General features: G+C 34.6%; 2 protein-coding genes across 3 annotated transcripts; one reads left to right on the top strand and one right to left on the bottom strand.

Moving 5' to 3' along the window:
- Positions 1 to 3,072: 3,072 nt before the first annotated feature.
- Positions 3,073 to 7,899, bottom strand: LOC109167469 (probable serine/threonine-protein kinase abkC). 2 transcript variants are annotated; one of them, XM_019316473.1, is made up of 6 exons: positions 7,582 to 7,899; positions 5,618 to 6,938; positions 5,207 to 5,476; positions 4,494 to 4,649; positions 3,404 to 3,532; positions 3,073 to 3,266 (listed from the first exon to the last, which is right to left on the bottom strand). In XM_019316473.1, the coding sequence occupies exons 1-5, from the start codon at positions 7,587 to 7,589 to the stop codon at positions 3,413 to 3,415; spliced, it is 1,875 nt and encodes a 624-aa protein (XP_019172018.1). In that variant the 5' UTR covers positions 7,590 to 7,899; the 3' UTR covers positions 3,073 to 3,266; positions 3,404 to 3,412. The 2 variants fall into 2 exon arrangements, with proteins under 2 accessions (XP_019172018.1, XP_019172017.1); XM_019316472.1 differs by having other exon boundaries at positions 3,109 to 3,532.
- Positions 7,900 to 14,888: 6,989 nt separating this feature from the next.
- LOC109167495 (virulence protein STM3117-like) lies at positions 14,889 to 16,502 on the top strand. Its single transcript, XM_019316517.1, has 3 exons — positions 14,889 to 15,104; positions 15,208 to 15,322; positions 15,848 to 16,502. Exons 1-3 carry the CDS (start codon positions 14,932 to 14,934, stop codon positions 16,184 to 16,186), a joined length of 627 nt encoding a protein of 208 aa, XP_019172062.1. The 5' UTR covers positions 14,889 to 14,931; the 3' UTR covers positions 16,187 to 16,502.
- Positions 16,503 to 16,733: the final 231 nt, after the last annotated feature.

Consider the following 16,733-nt stretch of genomic DNA (forward strand, 5'->3'; position numbering starts at 1 on the left):
AATTAGTTCAAATTTAATTCAAGTCTCATACATTGACCCAAATTTCAATCCAACCCGAGATTTTAAGAAAACTTTAATTACGGAGAAGTCCATGAACCAGTCTAAATTGTCCAATAGGCGACGTACTCTCATAAAAGTCAAACTTGGAATCGTATAATTTTTAAATTGTCTAATCAACTTGGTTTTTGTGGGTTGGCCTGGATCTCAAGATGGAAAACTTTGTTATGCCTATACACAACCATAGATATAAGTATATATATATATATACACATGTACACTTCAAATGGATAGATGCTCGCGCGCTTCTGCATATATTGGTTGGCTTAGGATTACAAAGGGAAGGGAAGGGCACTCGAGTTTGGCTATGATGATCGTCGGCTGGTGATGCTTCCATGAATAATGTGTTTTTCACAAGTTTGATAGAGATTGGCCCCCACCAAAGTGGCTTCACAAGCACTTCAATTCATCATCTTTCAGAGACGAACGTGGGGTTTGGTGCTTCAATTGGCTCTTCTTTAATTAATAATCTACAACATACAATAATGCCCATCATATCATTGGCAATTCCACATTTATGTATACACAGACGACAAGCCTATCAGTCACTTCCATGTGCAAAACAGCCAAAGAAAAGTGCAAAGTATAATAGTAATTGTCATCAACACCAAATTAAAATTCTGGGTTTAATTTGCATGTATACATATATATATCATATATGGTCTGTAATAAAACCAGAATCTATCCCCTCTCGTGCGCTTGGAGCTTTTGTGATCACTCAATAATAAAAAGTGGATGAATATATGCCTTTTTATCCATTACTTAATTACTACTGCAATATTGTTTTTTTGCATGCCAAGCAAAGTCTTCCCCTTTTGCTGATTTAGTTCAAACAAAAAAAAAAAAAAAAACAAAACAAAACAAAAAACCTCAAGTCTTAAATGTAACATGTAAGATTTGATGTTATCATGGCTAGCTACGACAAAAAGAAAGAAAGGAAAGTTAAAAAATTGTTAACCAAGTTGGACCATCGTTATAAATTAAAGAATACAAGTCATTTTCGAATGCAATTGAAGGAATGGAAAGAAAAGATTTTGGACATTATTGTCGATAAACGACTTGATATTTTGAATGCTTAGGTTGATATCATAGTCATGACCATCTTTTTTTAATAATGAGGAAAACTCGTAACCACTACTCAAGTAAATCCTCTTAAATTGTCGAAGCCAATAAGTCATTCAAAAAAAAAAAACATAAGTTGTCAATAACTAACTGACTCAAACCAAAAAGTCGCTCAAACCAAGAAACCATAAACAATTAGAACTTAGAAGGTTTAACTATTTAAGTTACAAATATTTTGGAGTTTAAACATTATATTTTTATTTTAAATTGACTTTGTGGTAATTGGTATTTACTATTTAGCTATTTTTTTTTTTGAGGAATACTATTTAGCTATTCATTAGTGATTTGTTGCACTACTTTTATTTATTAATGTAATATTTTTAATTATGAATTAATTAATAATTACATATTAAGAAAAAATTATTTACAAATATCTCTATACTTTTTATATTTGCACGTTGAGAAAAGGGTCAAATAGACCCCTAAACATTACCCTAAAGGTCAATTAGCCCCCTAAACTTTAAAAAATGTCAATTAAACACTCAAACATGCTAAATTTGGTCAATGAAGCCCAAAAATCGGTAAATGACCTGTTTTTACCGGTCATTTTAATTCCGGCGACGAAATCCGGCCACCGGTGACGAATTCCGGCCACCGGCGAATTTTTCCGGCGGCCGACGAATTAATTTTCTGGCCGTCCGGTCGTCTTCCACCGGAGAAGACGACCGGACGGCTGCCTTCTCCAATGGAGAAGGCGGCAGGCGGCCGTCTGCCGCCTTCTCCAGTGGAGAAGACGACCAGATCTGGTCGTCTTCTCCATTGGAGAAGATGACCAGATCTGGTCATCTTCTCCAATGGAGAAGACGACCAGACGGACGTCTTCTCCATTGGAGAAGACGACCAGATCTGGTCGTCTTCTCCACTGGAGAAGGCTGGAGAAGGCGGCCGTCCGGTCGTCTTCTCCGGTGGAAGACGACCGGACGGCCGGAAAATTAATTCGCCGGCCGCCGGAAAAATTCGCCGGTGGCCGGATTTCGTCGCCGGAATTAAAATGACTGGTAAAAACAGGTCATTTACCAGTTTTTGGGCTTCATTGACCAAATTTAGCATGTTTGAGTGTTTAATTGACCTTTTATAAAGTTTAGGGGGCTAATTGACCTTTAGGGTAATGTTTAGGGGTCTATTTGACCCTTTTCTCTTTGCACGTTTCGTTTCTTATATTTTTTGTAATGGGCCGTTGATTTAGACATACTGGGCCCATCTGGTAAGACTAGTGGGTTGATATGAATGAAGCCCAAACTTAGAGTGCGTTTAGTTCAAACATGGCAAATTATGGATATATGCGCTCTGATGCAAAACGACGTCGTTTCATTTTTTTTTTTTTTTTTTTATAAAAATTTCGCTACTCTGTGTTCGCGATTAATTTTCTTTAAAAACAAAATTTCATGTTCAAAAATGTACATAATTTTATACTAGAATAAACATAATTGTATACATGAATGTACATAATTTTATACTAGCATGTTCATGAACCTTTAATAAACAAACACCTGCACATGTTCATGATCACAATTCGTTCGTGAATAAGAAATAATCTATGTTCATGTTCGCGAACATTATTAAACGAACACTAAACGAGCTTGTTCACGATCTCTTAGCAAACAAGCATACAATTGTTCAAGCTCTGTTCGTTTATTAACTAAGCTCTAATTTTTGTTTGTTAATGATTCGTTTACCTTAACAAACGAACATAAACGAACGCTTACCGAACTCGAACACGAACACGAGTAGTTTGTCGAAAGCTCTGTTCGCTAGCACCCCTAGATAATGGTAATGACTTTAAAATGGGCCACTTTGTTTGGTATTAAATAGAAAATTGAAATCAGAAAAAATAAATAAAATAAAATAAAATAATATTTGTATATATACTAAAATTTCATATTTAATACATGAACAATGACTTTTTTTTTTTATTCCATTGTTCAAAAATAAAGGAGTAAAACAGTAATTGATTTTGTAATTACTAAAAGATTTGAATCCAATAGTATGATAACAAAAATAGGTAAACAAACATAATAATGTGTATCATAACCAATAGTAGAGTGCAAAAGTCCCCAACCAAACATCACCGTAGTCCATCTAACAAACTTTTGGCAGTAATATAATTTTGGTGTTTTTTTCTTGTTATTCTTTGATATGGGAAAACAGTGTATGGCAGGAAGAAAAATCCCCCAAACAGAAATTCAAGGTAGCAGGAAGACCTAACAGTTTTGCGGGCAAAAACAAGATCTTATTAAGGTGCCATGAGTCCTTCAATTGTGTAAGAAAGTGACTTTGCCCAGTCTGCCTTCAACAGCACTGTCTGCAACGTCTGCATTACATCATAATCTGGATCAAGCTTCCGCTGCCAACCCTGCCCAAAACCATGCTCAGCTCTACTCATACCATTATATAACCTCAAGGCTCAAGCATAAAAATGTTTTAAAACCTCAAGATATCAGCAAATATAAGGCATAAAGAAAGCATCTTTCATTAACACGCTGACCCTGTTTGGTCACATAGTTAGCTTATCAGCCAATTTTGACTTATTTGACCAGCTGTTTAAGTGTTTGATTAATTAGCTTTTTTGTAATAGCTTATTGCTCCAAAACGCTAAAATTCAAAAAGCTAGTCAAAGCAGTTTTTTCTATCAGTATTTTGAAAAAGTTATTTTGCATGTAATCAGCTATCAAACATCTTTCTACAATCAGCTAATGTTATCAAGTAGTCAAACCCACTAACTCAATCAGCTAACGGCTATTTACCAAACGACTCTACTAAAGCACGAGTTTTTTGCACTTTTGGTCCCACGACTATAGTGGCACTATCAAAATTGGTCCACGACTTTCAAACCTTGCTATTTTAGTCCACGACTATTGTTTTTTTGGCAAAAATGGTCCTTCCGGTCATTTTTCCGTCAAAATTCCACCGGAAGAAAATTTCTTCAGTTTTAGGAGGACTAAAATTGCTAAATTTGCCTAGTACGAAAAGTGCAGAATATGCTTTTATATAAAGTGTATTGCAAACCTGGAGTATTGATGTTGTTATTGCAAGTGAAATCTCAAATTTAGCTCTCTTAAAAATGAAGAAATTTTCCTCCGATGGAATTTTGACGGAAAAGTGGCCGGAAGGACCATTTTTGCCAAAAAAACAATAGTCGTGGACTAAAATTGCAAGGTTTGAAAGTCGTGGATCAATTCTGATAGTGCCACTATAGTCGTGGGACCAAAATTACAAAAAACTCACTAAAGCACCAACAAGCAAAACCACAGCAGTACTTATCGGTTCACACGAGTGTGTAAGAGCAGAGGTGCGAGAGGAAGAAACTAAACTACCTCCAGGACTAAAGTTGTCACCATCACAGTTGTGGCATTCCCATCAATGTTCACTCTGTGCCGCCTAATTTGCTCCAGCAGTTGCAGCATGCACTCAGCAGGATGGACTGAGTCGCCTTCTGGACTTCCCCAGAAATCAAAAGACTCTTTCACTTCCTGTTGCACAATGTCATATTCAAACACCTTATCATCTTCTTTTTCCTATTATTTGAGTTCATATAACCTTTTTCAATCTTTCGGGGTAAGGGGATGGTGCAATTGGATTCTTGGGATGCCTACACACTAGATCAATTGGCAAAGGTAAACGTGTAGGATATTGAAGTATAAAGTTGCAGAACAGAGTTGTGTTGAAACTGATGTCGCAGACATGGGACTTAAAGAAAATAAAATTATTGCAGATGGTTGATGTTTTCTGATGCTTACTCACTTAAGCCCGTGATTACAAAGCTTGTCCTAAATACCTTTATATAGGTGTTTAAGGCGACTAGAAAGTAGGATCAAGGCACAGAATTAGAATTATGTTGGTCCAACAAAACGTGCAACATCTTGACTAATAGATTCAAGCTCTTGCTTCATTGGTGAAATGGGAAGGAAATAAAGAGAATAGGGTGCCTTTGTGATCACATATTTCTTGTTATCTGACTGAAAGAACTCAGGTGAACATGCAAGTTTTGAGCATCTAAAACAACAAAAAATGCAATATTATATTCCACCTGAATAAAGGCCTCTGGGTTAGGGCAGTTCTGTTTCTTTGATAACCTCAAAGTGCACTCTGCTGCAGTGCGGCCATCTCGATAAGCTACAGCCTTAAATAAGTCCAGTAGGTTCATCTGATCTCTATGAGAAAGCTCTGCAGTCATGCCTACATCAAGGAAAATAACATGAGGCTTTGATTTGAAGATACATTTCCATGAAGACTTGCTCGGGGCTACCCGAACAAGGATGTTTCCAGGATGCATGTCAGCATGAATGAAATTGTCCACCTAAAATAAGAAAGAATTGTAAGAAACCAACTAAGTCACATACTTCATGATCAAGCAGAACAATAAACGCAGATTATTGTTGGGACAACCAAAGTTGCAGTGCAAGACAAAGAAACAAAAAAGAATGTATATATGTATTACCAGAAGCATCTTGAGAAGTGCATGAGTGCCAATATGAGCAAGTGAGGTTTTAAGCCATTCATGGCCCTCGAGATCATCGACATAGTGTGAGACACTTTCCCCTTGCTCAAAAGTTTCCACCAATACTGATGGGTGTACTAGAGGATAAACAGGCTTTGGAAAAGAAACATCCTTCCATCTTCTAAAATTATAAATGAAACGGCTTAAATGGGCAGCTTCCCTTGCAAGGTCCACTTGGGACATCATAAAAACAGCAAACTGCTGGACGCTTTCATCCAATCTTAACCACTTAAGTGCAGGAAAAAGTGCTGATGCCTTTGCAACTAAGTTGATTATCTCGAAATCTCTTTTTATGGATTCACCAACTCCAGGATGTCTAACCTTCACTGCAACGACTACGGGGTTGGTCTCCTTGCCACTGTAACGGTTTGGCAAGGAAGCTCGATGAACTTGAGCAATACTTCCAGATGCTACCGGCTTCTCCTCAAAGTCATCAAAGATTTCAGAAATTTTGCGGCCAAAAGCTCTTTCAATAGTCTGTTTTGTATATGCAAAGCTATGTTCAGGAGCTTTTGTATGGAGCTTTGATAGTTGAGTGCATAAATCTCGAGGGAAGAGGTCTGGTCGTGTAGCAGCCCACTGGCCCCATTTAATAAATGCAGGCCCTGCCATTTCCAGTGTTTTGTGAACAACCTGAAGCCAGATTCTCCTATAATGAGGTCCAAGGACATCTGCAAAGGGAGCCATTACTATGCTCGGGAAAAATAGAATTGCCAAATAAAAGGCTCTTAACAGCAGAACAACACCATCAACCATGGACTCTAATGCCAAGCTAAAGAGAGTGTGCCCATCTTGAGCTCGCATATATAATGTATCATTTCGGTTAACAAAATCTTTTCCTTGCGGAGCTTGTGCCAGTGCTACATTTTTTCCACACGTTAAGGCAAATAGACCAGGAACAACTACATAAGAGCGGTTCAAAGCCAAACTAACCGCTTGAGCAATTCTGTTTATAGCAAGAAAAGTTTGTCCTCTATATATAACCCTTTGTGAGAGCCTTGCCCAAACAAGATGGGCATTTTGTGCAATTGTATTCCTGGTTGGAATGGCAGAATGACTCCTGTACAAGTAGAAATTCTTCTGTATTCTATACATTGTGAATGAAACATGTCCTCTAGTTGGAGATATATATTGCACATGATAGGGAGAACATATTCCAATCCTAGTAAACCATCCATATTTCACTCCTTGTGAATAGACAGCACACTGGCTTCTTTGAATGGATTGTGCAACTCTTTTAACATTTTCAATTGCCAAGAACCTGCAAACACTCACCAATTCAATTACCAACCATGAGGATATACCGTGAAACATCATCTTGCAGCCAAGAACACTCTCATACTTGAAAAGAATAGGAAAATGTGGAGTTCGTCCCAACCAAATTGGTTAGGTCGTTGACTTGGTAACCACAATGTTACAAATTTTACTCCCAGCAAGAGCGGTCAATTGACCTTCTTAATTTGAACAGGTCAACTATGATCAACCTAAATTGGTTTAACTCCTTTGCCGGCTAAAGTTACCCAGTACACATCATCAAGTAGTGGGCCGTAGGTTTCCTAATTCTTTGCATTTTCAAGTTAATAATGATGACTTTATGCTATCAACACAAAATCACTATTTGGTAACATAGGTAAAGCTATTAGCAAACCGTTAATTTATCAAACATTTTTCTACAATCAACTAATCAAACACACTAACCTAATCAACTAACAGCTAACAGCTATTTACCAAACACTTTGCAACTTTTGCCTAGAGAAAACAAGATTAAACACCTCCCAACCAGTAAAAGTATAAGATCGGGGGAAAGGGGCAAAAGGAAACAGATCCGTAAGCATAAAACCGAATTCGTATGAACCAAAGCAGGCAAAGAAAGAATGAGAGAGAAATGCACGGAAAGAGAGGACCTTGACATGGCGGAGACGATCACTGAAAGGGGATGTGAGCGGCGGCGGCGACGCCGACTAGCATTTTCCGGCGAAGGTGGTGGGTGAGTGGGGGGAGAAAAGCAGAAGGTGTCATGAATTCATAGTTTGAGCGTTTGTTACTCCTCCAACAATACAAAGCTTTGGCCTCCGGTTAGGTTGAGAACCCAACCGGGGCAAGAAAGAGTGCGTAGGCCATGACATGAGTCCCTGTGGTGGATAATTGAACACAAGGCCTCTATGTTTAATGCTCTGTTTTCGAGTCAACCTTTTTTTTTTTCTTTTTTTCTTTCCCGGATTAACGGAGTTGAAGCCTTCAAGTTTCTGTTGATGTACTAGGAGGCGGTTAGCACTTAGCAGCGGGTAAATGTTCTCCCAAAATCTCTAATCGTCTCCGCACCCGAGCATTTAAAAAGATATAAATCAGGGTGACTCAATGGCTCAACAGACACTGTCAAATGCCCGTACACATAATAAATCTGTTCACTTTGAACATAATCTCTACACTGTCACCACCAAATTTAAACATATATCTTTTCTCAAATACTGCTTACTAAACCATTGAATTAAGTAGCGGGCAAATCCCGACATTGCGTCTAGCACTCTAACATGCATAAAAGAGGGTGTTACACAAACTGTGTATTGAATTTTTTTGAACTGGTCAACAATTTAAATTAATTTATTCTTTTATGATTTTTTATTGGAGTCACAATATTAATTTCACCCAAAATATACTTTCGGGTAATTGTTAATGATTTCTTAGTAAATCAAATAGTATGTTGCACCCCATTCTAAATTTTTCATGACATTATCTAGTAAAATTATTTAGTACTTGATTACAAGTAGGTAGAGTTAGCTAATTTATGACATCCACCCAAGTCATACCACATTACCATGAGTGAAAATTAGGAAAAAAAAAAATTAGGAAGCAAAGAAAAATATATATTTTCCATTATAAAAAGAAATTTTTTTTTTTCTTTCATAATTTTCGTTCTTGATGTAGATTGTATTCACTATATGCCTATGAATTAGTTGATTTCATCTCATTGTAATCAGATAGTGCTATACTAATTGAGAGAAAATTTATAAGTATGAAAATTCATAAAAGTTTTTAAAATATAATATGAATATGTAAATCTATGATGCATTAAAAAAAATTGTAAATCTATGATTAACATGTGGTCTAACATTTCAAATAAAATCAATTTTCGAGGAATGAACTCAACCTAATACGAGGTTGGCCCAATGACTCACCCCAAAGTAAGCAAGTGCATTGAATTTTCAACCCATAAAGTCCGATTAGAGCAAATTATATTGTGCACCGCGGTGCCTAATCGATTATGCATCGCGCGTCAAAACAACGTCATTTTATTTAATAAAAAGAAACGTCATCTGTTTCGCACCGTTCCGCGCCATTTCGCAAAAAGTAACTCTGTAATTCAATTTCATTTTGTATACACTGTAGTTTCATTTTGATATAACTACAGTTTCATTTCAATATAACTACAGTTTCATTTCAATATTATAACACCCAAATATGTGAAAATGTTACGGAGTATTTAATTTTATTTTATGTACATCATAATTTCATTAAAACACAACTACATGATCATTTCGATACAACTACAGCTTCATTACATAATATACACTCAAAAATGTGAAATGTTATTCAGTTTCATTTTATATACACTGTGGTTTCATTTCAACACACCTACAGTTTCATTTCAATTCAATTGCAGTTTCAGTTGATAATATAAAAATAATATGTAGGCAGTGTCAGTTTAGATACACTGTAGTTTCATTTCAACATAACTACAGTTTCACTTCAATTGAATTGCAGTTTCAGTTGATAATATATAAAATAATACGTGAGGCAATATCAGTTTAGATACACTGTAGTGTCAGATGATAATTAATACACCAAATATGCGTGTTCCGTTAAGTTTAACGGCGACATTTTGACCGCGATGCACACAATATAACGACTGGCAAATTTTACTGTGGGCAATGCTACATGTAGCAGCATGGACCATAAAGCAAAACGACTTCATTTTAATTACATTTCAGTTTCATTTAATTAACAATATTGCTTTATTTTTTAGTTTATTTTTCACGCACACTAGTTTCATTATAGTAACACTAAAGTATTATTATTTTAATTATGCTACAGTTTCATTTGACAATATACATTATTGTATGAACTCTATTTTTTAGTTTAATTTTCCACACACGATAGTTTAATTATAGAGTTAATACCCAAAATCGTCCTCGACTATAGTGGTTTTTCTCAATTTCGTCCTAAACGACTTTGGTGACCTAATATCGTCCTAGACTTTTGTGTTTCGCTCAATTTAGTCCTCCATTTGTTATTCCGTCAAATTAGTGATAAATAAAGGGACAATTCAGTAATGTCAATATTGATATCTCTTTACTTTCAACTTGTGAAGTGCGAAATTCCTCTTTCTTGTACGAATTACACCCAGAATTACTCCCGGACCTGCAAATTAAATTTTATATTCGCAGTTTTAGGAGTAATTCTAGGAGTAATTCGTTAAAAAAAAGGGATTTCGCAGTTCACATGTCTATGAGTAAAGAGATGCCAATATTAAAATTACTGAATTGTCTATTTATTTAACACCAAATGGACAGAATAACAAATGAGGGACTAAATTGAGCAAAAACACAAAAGTCTGGGACTAAATTGAGCAAAACACAAAAGTCTGGGACGATATTAGGTCACCAAAGTCGTTTAGGACGAAATTGAGAAAAACCACTATAGTCGAGGACGATTTTGGGTATTAACTCTTTAATTATAATAACGTTGAAGTATAATTTTGATTACACTTCATGTTCATTTGACAATATATGTTATTGTATGAGTTCTGTTTTTCAGTTTCGTTTTTCCACACACACTAATTTCATTATAACAATACTAAAGTATCATTTTAATGTTTTCAAAAAAGTATCATTTTAATTATACAATTTCATTTGTCATTATACGTTATTGTATGAGTTATGTTTTTTTTTTAAAGTTTCATTTTTCACACACTATTTTAACATTACTAAAGTATTATTTTATCTCTACTAGATTTTCATTTAACAATTGTATTAGACCATGATTCACGCGTAAACTATGATCTACTGTATAACAACTTGTACGATTAATACATTTGAGTCTAAAATTAGTCGTTGTCACGTCTGAGAGACTTGAAATTATTATCAAACGTAGATTTGGGCTCATACTCAGTTTATAAATTGTACTACATATAAGTTGTATCTTTGGTGGCCAGGGCGGTGGCATTAATGACACAATATGACATAACTACTTGTAAGTTTTGCAACAATTAAATCTATTAATAATTTTTTATATTTAATTAACTAGTATTTGTCCCGTGCGAATATGACATAACTACTTGTAAGTTTTGCAACAATTAAATCTATTAATAATTTTTTATATTTAATTAACTAGTATTTGTCCCGTGCGATGCACGAAAAATATGTTATAAAAATATACATTATATGAGGTTTATTCATATATAAAATTTTTGTTATTTAATAATTATTATGTGTGAATTCCTATGATAAAATTATGAACATAAATATATTTACAATTAAAATAATATTTAAGGTGGGTGATTACTACAAATCTTAAACTATATTAAAATTTTAGTACATAGTATTTAATATTATAAATTTTTAAGAAGTTAGTAAACTACAATAGTAATTGAATTACAATTTTAGAGTCATCACAGATCAAAATTTGTACACCTTTGAGATTTCTAACTCTAGATGTAGCAACATACAATTGACCTTTAAAGACCAAAATCACAATCTTAGTTAGAACATTGATTTTTTTCTTCCAAATACTATCGAATTAAGTGTGTAATCAATAAAAGATGAGAACTAATAATTCGAGAATATAATCTTAATGTTACTAAGCCTACTTCACGTCAATTAAGTTGGAGAGTGTTGTTGGATAGTATCTGATGAATCCACGAATAACGCATTTTTGTCTCTGTAGTCCTCAATATGCACATCAACAATCTTAAATATTAAGCTACATAGCTATGCTATATATTAATTTCAAACTTATGAACTTTGGGGTTGCATGCATGCTTCTTAAAGCCATATGACTTTAAGATGTGAAAATTAAATGTTGCATTTAATTTTCACATCTTAAAGTAATTTTCACATCTTAAAGCCCATTTAATTTTCACAAGACTTTCACATCTTAAAGTCATATGGTCTTGTGAAAATTAAATGTAACATTCAATTTTCACAAGACCATATAGCTTTATTATATATAGGATATGTAAATTTCTTTTTCAGTAGTTATGATTTTCTAGTTTTTTTTTTTTTAAACACAGTTATGATTTTCTAGTTATTTATTGATATTTTTAAGCTCTTGATATACTTATTTGTTGATGGTAATTTAAATATAATTATTAGCTGATTTTTTTTTGTGTGTTTTTTATGATCAATAAAGTTTGGTCAAGTTTTTATATTGTGCCAAAGTTGTAACTTAGTAATGATAATATCATGGATTATCGCTGTTGCAGCCGCGTAGCTTGCCACAAAAGGAAAAGAGGCTCAAATTTTTCGGCATAAAAGTTGTAAAAACGTTTGAAATTAGAAGCATCCAAGAAATTTCGTATGATTTAGGAAAAATTAGAGAAATTTCATTGGGATAAAAATTGGATAAATATTCATATATACATTTCACAACACATTTCCTTAAAAAGTCTTATATTCACCAAACAAGAAAGCAGTACATGTTGTGTAATTAATACTACTTTTGGATATAATGGAAGTTAGTATAATGAATATATAATAAGTATGTTTAGAACAAATCTTAGATGATTATTACAATATATGAGGTTTAAATTAGAGCGTCAATAAGAGAATAATTTATTTATTTATTTATTTATTTGCATGCATTAGATTATATATATACATATAGGGATATAATTTTGTGAGAATGACTTCTTAGCAAAAAATTGTGAAGTGATCTTAGCTATTGATTCGGGAAAGATTGACACCCCTATGTCAAGGAAAAAAAAAAATTGAGAAAACATGGCGATATTTTAGTAAATATTTTAAAATTTAAAGTGAATTATGCATAACTAGAAAGTACATCTGATAATGCGTTTATATGCACTCAAAAGGTTGCACTTCACATATCAGTGGGTGCATTTTGTAATATTGTGCACTTTGTATTTTGCAATTTTTACATATGCGGTAATTCTCGTTTGAATATACATATTACTCAATCTAATATGTTCATCTAGGAGGATCAAAAGCAGGAAATTAAAGAGTGACATTTTCGTAATTAGTATGATTCATTCGCATGCAATCATTTGATAATGCATTTGCAGATAACTGACATTGAACTCAGAATCTATAATAGTGTATGTACTAAAGTGTATGCATTATTAGTTACATCTATTATTATGAAAATGTCACTATAATTTTTCTTATTTTATAGTCGTTGATAAACCCAAGATAAATCGATGAAATTAATCCACACTTTTTTATAAACAATTTATTCTCATATGAGCCTTCTGCATGACAATCATGCATGCAACATGTTGGATCAAAACATTGCTTATTTTCAACAATCATAACATTCATATATTAACGTAACCGTTTAGGTAATTACATATTACTATACACAACGTAACGTGTATCATGCTTTGATTTACGCAACATGTATCATGCCGTTATAAGTGTTGATATAATTAATACAATTCAAACTCAATATTAAGAGACGATTTATCACGTAGCGTGTGGACTTAACAATATAATGCATGATGAATAATTTCGATCAATCCCGGCCAGCTTTAACCGTAAGATCTTTGTGGTGTTATTTTGTACATTAATATATAGTTCAAAATCATTCTTTTGTAGTTTACCATAATAATTATGTTTACTTTTACACCTGCGATAGGATCAACTCTTCATTAACTTCGATCACAAAACTATAGCCATCACACTGTTCCATTGGGGGAAACGTGCAAGTAATTCAAACTCCACTTTCCTTCATTTTTCTCTAATTATACACCAAGGCCGGCCATCCTGCATGAAACATGCCATACACTCTTCAATAGTTACATATGCACTTCAATAGTTGAATAGTAATGGATTTAATTAATTAACTCGGGGATCCGAATTATTAAACCCGATAAATTTAAAAATGTGTAAATGGATAGGTAAAATAGGCAAAATAAGTGTTGTAGGGTCACGTCGCGGGATTGTAGTTGCCAAGCTATTACAAGATAGTGTAATGCTATTACAATAGTAGTTTAGGACAAAATAGATAGAACATGTCTAAAGACAAATACAAAGCCTCTTATACATAGCAAACTCCCTAACCGCCCCCCCCCCCCCCCCCCCCCCCAATGCGGTGGGAACGGTTACAACCTCCTTTGACCGCGTCCAGTCCGATCCTGAGACCGGACCTATGGATTGATCGGCCGAGGCCTCATCATAGCCGAGCTCTCATGCCCGAGGCTCCATGGTCGAGGCCCCATGGCTGAGGCCTCATAGCCGAGCCCTCATGTCCGAGGCCTCGCCCTAGGGCGGTCTGGGTTAAGCACGTGGCTCGGGCCCCGAGTCTGCTCAAGTCCTCCTTAGCCTGTTCCGTCTTCCCAGGTCGGTTTGCTCCATTTCTAATATATCCATCAAATAGCTTTACGATTTATCTTCTCCACTAAATTTTCAAGGGGGGAGTAGTGAAAATTCTCAAGATTTTTTTTTTTTTTTTTTTAAATCACTTTAGGGGCAACCTAGCTAGCTAAGTTGGTCGACGGTTGATTTGGTAACCATAATGTTACAAGTTTAATTTGACTCCCACGTGGTATATTCACTTCCTTAATTTGAGTCCATTAATTAGGTATAGCAAGTACCTAATTAACCTAAGTCGGTTTACGTCATTGCGCCATTTCGATTCTTTGTTAGCTAGGGTTACAAAGCGAGAATAGCCTAATGCATGCACACCCTCGAATAGTAACTACGAGTTTCTCTTGTCACTAAAAAAATCATATCACTTTAGATTACCCTATTAAATAAATCTGCACTTAATACATGGTGTATTTTTTAAAATTACATGCATGCATACGTACGTGAAATGATGATATAGCAATATAGGAATACACAAGTTTGTCTTATATGCTATATGATAGGAACTTACCTGGAAGGTTCTTGTTGGCACCTGGATCACAATACCAGAAATTAAACAACACTCCACGCTTCATTCTATAAATTAAGAATATCCAATCGATCCAGCCAATTCAATATCGATCAGATCATATATATCAGAAACTAAAGATCGAAATGATGATGGAGATTGAGGAAGTGAGGAGTTTCCAGCAGCCGCTGCCTCTTCTCTCACTCAACCATGTTTCTCTTCTGGTTAAGGATGTCTGGGATTCTGTCAGATTCTACGAAGATGTCTTGGGCTTCTGCTCTGTTAAACGCCCTTCATCTCTCAATTTCCACGGAGCTTGGTAAACCTACCTACCTAGCTTATTCAATTTCGGATTAATATATATATATGTACTAGGTACAATATAATAGTTATCGTTAAACGTTTGTACATACTATACATAGGTTGTACAACTATGGCATTGGCATACATTTGCTGGAAAATGAATCCCTCCAAGATTGTGACACTGCGAACCAGCCTCGTCCAATTAATCCCAAGGACAACCACATTTCTTTTCAGGTAAATTTTTTTTTTTTTGAAAAGGAAAAACCAGAATAATATTAAATAAGATGTTCAATATATAAAATAAAATCTATATTTTTGGTCTTTCAATTATACTCCATGTATATTTGGTTTTGAGTTATATGTTTGATTATCTTTTATCGATCCCGGATTGGAGCTGCAACTCCAAGGAGAATTGATCAGGCGATTCGTTAGGGTGGCTTGGTGTTTTGTTTGGGTATCCCCCTCCATTCAGATAAAAAAAAAAAAAAAAAAAAAAAAAAAAAACTTTTATGGATCCCCTATTTGTCAAGCAGTAATTGTAGTCTTTTAGGGACTATTTCTGACGGACTTATCCTTCAGGGACTAAACTCAACACTTTGATAATAAAATATAATATTCATAAATTATTCTTTAAAATATAACATATGACATTGTATCAAGTACATATTCTTTAAAATATAATATTCATAAATTATTTAGTTATAGAAATTGATGAAAAGATGGAGTTTAATTTATTAATTTGTTTGGGCATGAATTAAGTGCACGGATGTGGTGGTGGTGAGGAAGAGATTGGAAGAGATGGGGATGAGATACGTGACGGCGGTGGTGGAGGAGGAGGGGATAACGGTGGATCAAGTATTCTTCCACGACCCGGATGGGTACATGATTGAAATATGCAACTGTGAAAACATCCCAATGCGCCCTCTCGCTTCCGTCGCCTGCCCTTTCAAGATTAATAATCCCAACTTCAACAAAAATCCATGCGCCGCCATTGGCGGCGGGGCTACTACTGGGTTCGATGGTCCCTGCCGCAGGTTCATGGAGACAACTCTCATGATGGAGAGCTTGAGCATGGACATGCTCAACTTCTCATTTTAATTTCTCAAATTTAATTTAACGTTTGATTTGATCGTCCTAAGAAAGACCGCAAGATCAAACGTTAAATCACATGTTATGCATACATTAGAAACTTAATGTATGTATGTATGTGTGTGTTAATGTCTCTTGTTTAATTAAGTATTTATGATTTGCCCAGAAGAGTACAAAACGTACTCAATTTCGCATTCCAGATTGTATTGCAAATATCAAAGCTAGGGTGGTTTGGTATGTGTGTGATGGATTATTGCATATTGAATTTGTATAAAGTAATAAATTTGAATTGAAGTAAATAATATCATGTATTCATGTTTGCGTTTGTGTTTTTGTTTATTGTCTTTTACAAACTTAAATAGTTTTCTTTAAAAAAAAATCTTATTAATGTCGTATTATTATATTGTACGTATTTTCTCCCAATTTACTGACTTGGTTTGTATGGGTTCCGCATGCACAGCCCATATTTAATTTGGGGGGAAAAAATTAGGGCAAATTATATTATGCACCGCGCGTCTTTTTTTTTTTTTTTTTTTAATGAAAATAAACAGTGTTT

The sequence above is a fragment of the Ipomoea nil genome, unplaced genomic scaffold (assembly GCF_001879475.1).
Source record: "Ipomoea nil cultivar Tokyo-kokei standard unplaced genomic scaffold, Asagao_1.1 scaffold3169, whole genome shotgun sequence".
In the NCBI taxonomy this organism is placed as follows: domain Eukaryota; kingdom Viridiplantae; phylum Streptophyta; class Magnoliopsida; order Solanales; family Convolvulaceae; genus Ipomoea; species Ipomoea nil.

Coding starts and splice junctions, on each gene's coding strand:
- LOC109167469 (XM_019316473.1), bottom strand. Junction 4,650..5,206: donor ACCCAGAGGCCTTTATTCAG/GTGGAATATAAT, acceptor ATTGTGCAACAG/GAAGTGAAAGAGTCTTTTGA. Junction 3,533..4,493: donor TGACAACTTTAGTCCTGGAG/GTAGTTTAGTTT, acceptor GGTTTTGGGCAG/GGTTGGCAGCGGAAGCTTGA.
- LOC109167495 (XM_019316517.1), top strand. CDS start 14,932: ATGATGATGGAGATTGAGGAAGTGAGGAGTTTCCAGCAGCCGCTGCCT. Junction 15,105..15,207: donor CTCAATTTCCACGGAGCTTG/GTAAACCTACCT, acceptor TACTATACATAG/GTTGTACAACTATGGCATTG. Junction 15,323..15,847: donor ACAACCACATTTCTTTTCAG/GTAAATTTTTTT, acceptor GCATGAATTAAG/TGCACGGATGTGGTGGTGGT.